At 38.8% G+C, this 8,866-nt stretch overlaps 1 protein-coding gene across 1 annotated transcript; it reads left to right on the top strand.

The window, feature by feature from the left end:
* The first annotated feature begins 6,573 nt into the window (after window positions 1-6,573).
* LOC143885886 (protein FAR1-RELATED SEQUENCE 5-like) lies at window positions 6,574-8,523 on the top strand. The gene is made up of 4 exons (XM_077389928.1): window positions 6,574-7,141; window positions 7,419-7,961; window positions 8,095-8,180; window positions 8,458-8,523. Exons 1-4 carry the CDS (start codon window positions 6,574-6,576, stop codon window positions 8,521-8,523), a joined length of 1,263 nt encoding a protein of 420 aa, XP_077246043.1.
* The last annotated feature ends 343 nt before the right edge of the window (window positions 8,524-8,866 follow it).

The following is an 8,866-nucleotide window of genomic DNA, read 5'->3' as shown; positions in this document are numbered from 1 at the left end:
AACACTTGAATAAACATCAAGTCTTGAGTTCAATGAGTCCAAGTACATCATATGGAGTGATTGCAAGCACTATAATCTGTATTATTTGCCATCCCAAGGTAAAGTGCTTGGTACCTGTAATGTTTAAAAGGAGAAGGCTGAGTATTTAAACTCTTAATAGGCTTATAACATAGTGTTGGAGTGTTTAAGTTACAGGGGCACTCTTGATAAGCCTACTTATGTGAGTATGGAAGTGGTGCCGCTTCCTATGAGACCTGGCTAGTCTCTAGAGCGCTCATGAAACCAAGATATAGACACAAGGCCAGTACATGTGTCGGTTTTAGAAATTGCCCAAAGAGGTGAAATCTTGTGTGTGAGACGTATCCGGTTAACCAAATAGAATAGCTAGTTCAAAGATACGTCTACTATGCAATTCTGGTTAACTTTGATATGTCCTCACTAAGTGAAGGTTCAAATCGAGAGATACCTTCATCTATGCATAAGATTTCCAAGCCTGATGAGAAAATTTTCTTTGATTTTGAAAATGGTGGGGGATTGTTAGTGATTTTGCATTTTCAAAATCATGTATATTACATGTTTTAGTGTTTTGGAAAATATTTTATCAAAAGCGTTTGGGAAAAAGAAAATGTTTTCTTGGAAATATTTGCTTTTACAAAAGGATGTAGAAGTGTAGTTGAAAAGATAGTCCCGTACCGGATGAGAGAAAAGAAAGAGAAGGGCTTATAAAGCACAACCTTTTCTAACTCTTGTTGATTGCACATTGGGTTGAACCCATGGTTGGACCCGCGGGACGGTGCAACGCACCGTTCGCACACGCGCGCGCACGACCTGGGCAATGGGCTATAGGGCGCATAGTGGCGCTTTATTGGCGCACTTTGCACTTCGCACGTACGCAACGTCGCAAGGAGCGATTGGAGCCTTTAATTTTTCCAGATTTGATCTGCACCGTTGGATCAAGATGAAGGTGGACCGGTTGGATGGGTGGGTCAAATGGTTCGCAGGCCCATCAAGCCGAATGGTTCAGTTGGGTTGGGCTTCGGTTCGGGCCTAACGGTGGGCCCGTTTCGGTTCGGGCCTAACGGTCGGCCCAATGGGCCCATGACTTCAACGGTCAAAGGGTGTGATCAAATGGGTTGTGTCCCTTCCCCCAACGGTCATGTGCCAAGGGGGTGCGATCCACACCATAGATGGTTGATCTAACGATGACTGGGTTGGAGAGAGGTTTTACTCAAACCAACAGTCACCTCTAGAATCGATCAGGACCATTCAATATCAATGGGTGCGATCTAACGGTCAGATTTCAAACATTCTGGAAAGGTGCCCTGTAGAGGTGTTTTTCACACTGAAAAGACACCAGATGGTCTATAAAAATGTGCAAACTTCAGTCATTTCAGATAGAAATAGAATTGGCAATTCTGACTGACTTTACACTCTCTTCTACACTCCTACAAAAATCCCCAAGTATTTCTACATACTGTTTTTCTTTTGTTTACTGTTCTAGATACTGTTTTTCTGCAGAAACAGAATCTAGAGATTTCTCTAAGGCTTGAAATTTCGGAAGGGCATTTCGGGTTTGATTCCGCTAGTGCTACGCGTCATCAAACATTAGTAGGGCTTCCCTACTAGGCTTCATTGTATCTTGGAGGCAATTCGCGGATCCCCTTTGCACACTACTAGTGGGGGAGAATCTTGTCTTAAGGAAAGTGATATCACGCCTTGAAGCAACAAGTTTCTGTTTTCTATCATCAATAGTACCCTCAACAAATTTTCCAACAGTTTTTCTAATTTGAAGCCTTTTGCTAGCCACCTTTGCAGAAAGCTACTTGATTTTTTGGCGTTTCATCGCACATCGTGGAGCTGCCATGTGGCACCCTGTAACTTCTGTGTATAGCCCCTTTTAAGAGAAAAAATATATACACGCAACTTCTGTGTATAGAGACGTATTGGTGTGTTGTCCCCTTGGGTTATACCCTCTCAAAACGTCTCTTCGTTTAACAGTCCCTATTAAATATTGTCTTAATTTATTTTAATTTAAAGAAATTTATTTTAATTTAAAGAGACGTATTGCCTTTGTCGGTTAAAATTTGAAGCCCGATTTTTCGTATTCCATCCCTAACTCAAAAATATTCGCTTTATTTCATTTAGCGCCGAGAAGATGGGTATTCTGGACACTTTGCTTGGCCCTATTCGTTTTGGATTTCAAATTTAGCTGACCTATTTCATTTCATGTTCTTAGAGCCAACATGTGTGTATGTTATTTTTATTTTTCTTCTCTGCTTTCTCATCTATTTCTTTATGTTTTATCATATTTGCTACAATTTCTATGAACAATTTACTGGATTGTTTATCTATATCTTGGTTAATTTTAATTAATTGTCGAATCCCTTATTTCATGTACATTTTCTTTTTATTTCACATTCGTCGTGGAAATCTTCTGTCAGGATTGATGATTTGATATCATTTTATGGGCTTTTAGTTTAAGGGTAATGCCATTCTCTCCCCCAATGCTTTTCTTTTTATTTAATTTAATTTTTCTTTAAATGTTTGTACCAGAAAAAGTTGAAATAATTGGTGAGTTGGGTATTATTTTCCCATTATATTGTATTGTGTAATGATAAAAAACTTAGCTATTGTATTTCCCATTTAGTTCAGAATATTTGGCACTTGGCTGTCTGTAGCTTAGCAAGCCGGGGAACCTGACTGGAATCAATGGCACTCCCATTTGCTACCATATTACTCCTTAGTTTGTGAGAAAATAGAGATCTCTTCAATTATGATCATTCTGAGCATGTCAAATGATGTATTATTGCTGCACTATGAGGTGTATGTTCTCCAACAAAAAGCTGGTGCGTGGACAACCATTCCATATGTTTTGCCCTAATAATGAGCACTCATTTCCCTTTCATCTTTCCATTGTGCGTCTTTTATTTAAGGTTTTTTTTTTTTTTTTTTTGCACATATAGTGTAATTTAACGTAAGTGATAGTCCATATGCTATTTGGAATTTCACATGTGCTGCTTAGGGTATTATTCTTTGGAGAATAGTTGCTTAGGGTATCAAATTTCTACTGTGTATTTTTCTTTGTTGCTTAGGTACCTTACTGAGAGTTGGAAATGACATATATTTCCCATTAGGTATACATTGCTTTTTTAAATATAACTCACAATTTTTAGTTCTTTCCAGTGCAAAAGTCGGAATTTATCATTATGGATAAATCACGATTAAAATGGAATTCGAAAACGCCATTAAAATCAGCAAATATGTATAAAGCTTCAAAATCGTTAAAATCCCATCAAAATCTCCACTAAAATCTATCATTATGGATATATGCTGATTTTTAGGAATTTTAAAAGGTATTAAACCTATTGCAACCAAGAAACTTAATCCAGTTGCTGATTTTTAGTCAATAGATTTCTTAGAGAGAGAATTAAAAAAGGAGATAAAATATCATATTAAACCAAAATGGTTTATAGACTTTTTTATGCGTTTTATGAGTGCATATTTTTATGCGTTTGAAGTGTTTTTTTACGCATTTTTCATGCATATTTTTACCTCATCCCGTGCATCGCACGGGTTTGCAACTAGTATATATATATATATATATATATATATATATATATATATATATATAGAGAGAGAGAGAGAGAGAGAGAGAGAGAGAGAGAGAGAGAATAGAGTTCCTGAGGGTGCCCTCATATAAGCTTATATGAGGTGGCTCTCACAAAACATAAGGGACCCACATTGTTAGGATGAGCCGAAGCATTCATTTGAAAGGCCCCATCATAGATAGGCTGTGTACAAAAAATCAGCTCCATTGGATCATCCTAACCCCTCCAAAAGTGGGGGCAAAAATGGGCAGATTTGTGGACAAAATGTGTCTGTGCATTTTTGCCCCCACTTTTGGAGGGGTTAGGATGATCCAATGGAGCTGATTTTTTGTACACACCCTATCTATGATGGGGCCTTTCAAATGAATGCTTCGGATCATCCTAACAATGTGGGCCCCTTATGTTTTGTGAGAGCCACCTCATATAAGCTATATGAGGGCACCCTCAGGAACTCTATTCTCATATATATATGAGAAAACTGTTGATACGCTTAAGCGCACCAAAGTTTCATGCGCTGAAGGCTTTATGAAAGCTTCCCATTGGCTGGTTTAGGGTGGCCCACATATAACGCAAAAACAAGAAAGAAAAGAGGTTTCGTTTCCACTCAACCTTCCCATTGGCTGGTCTAGGGTCTCTGCTTCTCCCCCGCTCATCTCTGCTTCTCCAAGAACCCTCCTCCCTCTACGGCCTCAAGCTCACGGCGGATCTGCTTCTTCCCCAACACAGAGGTGAGTTATTTGATTTTTTTTTTGTTTCTTAAGAAAGGGCTTTCAAGATTTCTCTCCTCCACACTGATTTTTGTCAAAAAAAACAGGGTTTCAAGGCTCCCTCTTTGAATCTCTCTTCCCCCCTACGGATACGCCTCTTCTCCCCCACGGCTACCGACCCCAACTATTTCTGTCGAAAAAACCGAGGGTTTCAAGTTGATTTCTCTCGAACCAGGAGGGTTTCAAGTCTCCCTCGAACCAGTTTTATGCAGGTTAGTCTTAACTCTTTTAATCTCTTTCTTTTTGTCATATGAGAAAACCCTAGATATATCTCATCTCTCTCATCAGATTTTGTATTCCCTTTCTTCTTCACTTTTTTAGGGTTTTCCATTTTCATCTAAACAAAAGATCTGGTTCATCTTTCCATTTTCACAAAATTCCGCTCCTCAGGTATTTCTTCGCCCGCTAAAATCACTTCAAATTTTCATATAAACCGTTGTATGGAGAGTTAAATTGATTGTCTAATTCATGTTCCCAATTTGGGATTTTCTTCTTTATTCAAGAACTCATGATCTGGTCGATGCTTCTATATATGATTTTTTTTTCGCTCCATAATTTCTTTAGGGTTTCTATTGTGAAATATTAGGGCATTGTTCTGTATCTTGTGCTTTCTGCTGAATGTCTTATTGATTCTGGGGTTCGTTACCCACAGAAAATTCTAAATAAGGGCTTCTAAATATAGTTTCTGGTTTATTATCTGTGAAAAAAATGGAGTTTACTTATTTGTGAAAAATTGGGGTGTTTCTGTGTGAAAAAATTGGGGTTTTCTATGTGAAAAAATAGGGGCTTACTGATTTGTGAAATGCCCACAATCTCTTTGATGAAATGCCTAGAAGAAGAGGGAAAATATCACTCCCCTTTTGTCTTGTTTCAGGTTGGTTTATTTTGTGTTTTTTTCTTGTTTCAGGAAATTTATTTGTGAAATGCCCACAATCTGTTTGATGAAATGCCTACAAGAATAGGGAAAAAATAGGGGTTTTATGTGTTTGATCATTTTCAATCCATTTCTCTGCAACTTAGAATTCTTTTTTTGTTTCAGGAATTGTTTCTCTCTAAAAGTTTAAAACGCCCCCAACCGAGCCACCCTCTCTTCTTCACGACTTTTTTGGGTGCGATTCTCCCCTACAGCTTCAAACTTGGTGACTGATTTGTTTATTTATTTTTCCTTATCTTGGTGATTGATTGATCTAACCCCTATAAGAAGAAAATTTTAACTTTCAGAGAAAAAAATGGAGGGTCTTTTTTTTTCCTTGTCTTGGTGATTGACTGATTTGTTTACTTTTTGCTATGGTTTATTGTGGATGTGATATAAGATGACCTATTCGAGATACTATGAGTAGGAGCCGTGACGCTATACCCGCCTTCTAGAGCACCGCACCAGTAGTATACTCAACACCTGGATACTTCGTGTGTAAAACGGACATAGTTCGTACACTGGACGATAGTCACAGTGTACAACAAGTAACTATGCACCCGGCCAGGTGGACCTCAGCCTTACCCCCTCTATATATTGGAACCATACAAATGATTTTCTTATGGTTATTTATAATGTGGGTACCTTCTTATTTTTCTCTTCTTTCAATTACTAGAAAAATTGAACCAACCTCTTCGCAACCTTGTTGGTTACGTATCGAGGATAATGACCGTGCACAGTCTGGTTTTGTTGATGATGCTTTCTCGCAAGCCTCCGGGTTAGGTATTGAAGAAGTTGACGCCCATGGTCTTATTGTGGTTGATGATGGGGGTGATGATGGGGTTAATCTGATTGAAGATAATATAAAATGGCCAGATACTGATATGAATGACGCAGATGAGGGTGGTAGTACGCCCAATAAGGGTACTAGTGAGAATAGTAGTGTGAATAAGCCGTTTCTGAACCAAGTGTTTGATGATTGGATGTCTGCGTTTGAATTCTACAATTCTTATGCCTTGGCTACTGGTTTTGGATTACGAAAATCCAGTACAAATAGTTCTAAAAAAACAAATAATGTGAACTCAAGTAAATTTGTGTGTGATAGAGAGGGGGTAAAAAAGTGTAAGGCAAAGAAAGTGGATGATGGTAAGGAAAGGAGGGAACAACGAGTTGTTAGATTGAATTGCAAAGCTAAGATGATCATAAATTAAGAGATGGGAAGTGGGTAGTGAACACCTTTGATGACACTCATTCTCACATTCTGACCTCCCCACTTAAGAGGCAAATGCACTGTTCCCATAATAGATTCAGTAAGAGTGAAAGTATTAAGACGTTGATTGACTGTCTTGATGAGACTCAGATGCCGGCTGCGAGGATTGCAAAGGCCATTAATTCAACAAACGATGGAATATCAGGTGTGGTAACACCTGATCAAGTTGGTTCCCAGTTGAGAAAAAAGAGGGTGAACAATATAAGCCAAGAAGCTGTCTTAGTGGCCAATCATTTCCAAAACAAGCGATCAGAAGACCCGAATTTCTTTTTTTCGATGGAGTTAGATACGGATGGGACCTTCCGATCTATGTTCTGGGCTGACGTTAGGGCTAGAGATGCTTACATGACATTTAGCGATGTCATTGTATTTGATGTCACTTACAAAACTAATAGGTTATCTTTGCCATTTGTACCGTTTACGGGAGTGAACCATCATAGACAGTCGACCCTATTCGGATGTGCCCTGTTAGCTGATGACACAGAGAAAACCTTCAGTTGGTTATTTGAACAGTGGTTGACGTGCATGCATGGTAAAGCACCTAATGCAATAATAACTGATATGGATCTGGCCATGAAAAAAGGCAATTGGAAGAGTTTTTCCAGACACCCATCATAGATTTTGTTCGTGGCACATACACAGGCATCTGCTTGAACATGTTGCAGAGATGAGGGATTCGACTAGTGATTTCTGCCTCGATTATAATCGGTGGTTTTTTTTCAAAAAAATGGAGGATTGTGAGCAGTTGTGGGAAGATTTGGTTTGTAAATATGAAATCGGGGAAAGTGATTGGTTATCTAGGATGTGGGAGCAGCGAGAGTATTGAGTTCCTGCATATTGGCGAAACACATTCACTGTAGGAATGACTTCGAGTCAACGTAGCGAAAGCATGAATGCATTCTTTGATGGATATGGGAATAGCAAAACTGGCTTGCATAAGTTCTTAGATGCATGTGATAGGGCACTGGTTCAACGTCGTAAAACGGAAGCCGAAGAAGATTTCAAGTCAAAATATTCGAAAGCAAGTATGAAAACGAATAGCCCATTGGAAGAAGAGGCGGGGATATTCTATATGAGGAATATGTTTAACATTTTTCAGGATGAGTTGAGGGATAGTACTGGTTGTTGGTACGACCACTTGAGCAAGGATGGGGCCATGGAAGAATATTTGGTAGGTCCTAGAAATGATGTGAAGAGTAGATGGTGCAGGGTATTTTATGATGATTCCGATGGAGTGATTGTCAAATGCGATTGTGCTAAGTTTGAAAGGGAGGGGATCTTATGCAAACATATCCTTCGTATTATGGATACGAAACAATTGAAGAAGGTCCTCGACCATTACATGTTGAGGAGATGTTCAGGCAATGTATCAAGTAGGGGGTACAATATCTACAAGGCCACAAGTAGGTAGTAGCGTGAATCCGTTTCAGAGGTGGTGCCTAATCTCAAGATGGCAATGACTGGTTGATGGACCCGGAAGAGATGAGAAAGTTTTTAACATGATGACTGAATTTTGTGATCTTTTTTTTGCTGAAGAAGAACAAAAGCAGAAAGAAAAGCAAGTTACATTGGAGGGTAGTGAGTTACCAATCGTTGGTAGCGAAGTATATTCAAACATTGGCGTGAGTCAAATACCTGAAATCACAATTTGAGACCCACCCATTGCGAAGACCAAGGGCCGTCCAAATAATCCAACACGCTTGAAATTTGGCATAGAGACATCTGTATCCCAACCAAAGAAACGGACGTGCAAATTATGTGGCGAAAAAGGACATTATAAGTCGACATGTAAAAAGAAAGGCGAGGTTTGTTTTCTTCCCTATTTATTCATTTGTATGTGTATATGGAATGATACTTGTTAATGTTTATATATTGATTATGTTATGGTGAATGCATTAGAAGCAGCCTAAAAGAAAGCGGCAAGAGGAAGGTGACGTAGAAGAAGAGGAAGAGGAAGAGGCATAGGAGGAGTACGTATAAACTATGATCTATCTCATATATTTATTTGAACCACTTTTAGTTTGTTACTTTCTGAGCATAAGTAATTACTCTGTTCATAAACTTTCATACAGAGGAAGGAGAATAAGTTAGTGTAGTTAGTATCATAACTTCTGCACTAGTTTTGTGGTCTGTTACTATTCCATGTCTTTTTTTTCTTTAGAACGATTTGCATGTTCCAGAAGTTTTTATTCAGGCAGTAATATATGTATTTTTACTTCAAAGGATTTGTACGTAAATGACAAGTTTGTAACTGTTCAAACTTGTGGACCCCGATCCGAGAGAGGAGGGAGGACGAGCCCCCACGAGA

Source organism: Tasmannia lanceolata, unplaced genomic scaffold, assembly GCF_043159265.1.
Source record: "Tasmannia lanceolata isolate RefF3 unplaced genomic scaffold, GAP_Taslan_0.1 ptg000011l, whole genome shotgun sequence".
Lineage (NCBI taxonomy): Eukaryota > Viridiplantae > Streptophyta > Magnoliopsida > Canellales > Winteraceae > Tasmannia > Tasmannia lanceolata.
The sequence above is the reverse complement of the archived record's forward strand: the minus strand, read 5'-3'. Positions and strand labels throughout refer to the sequence as shown.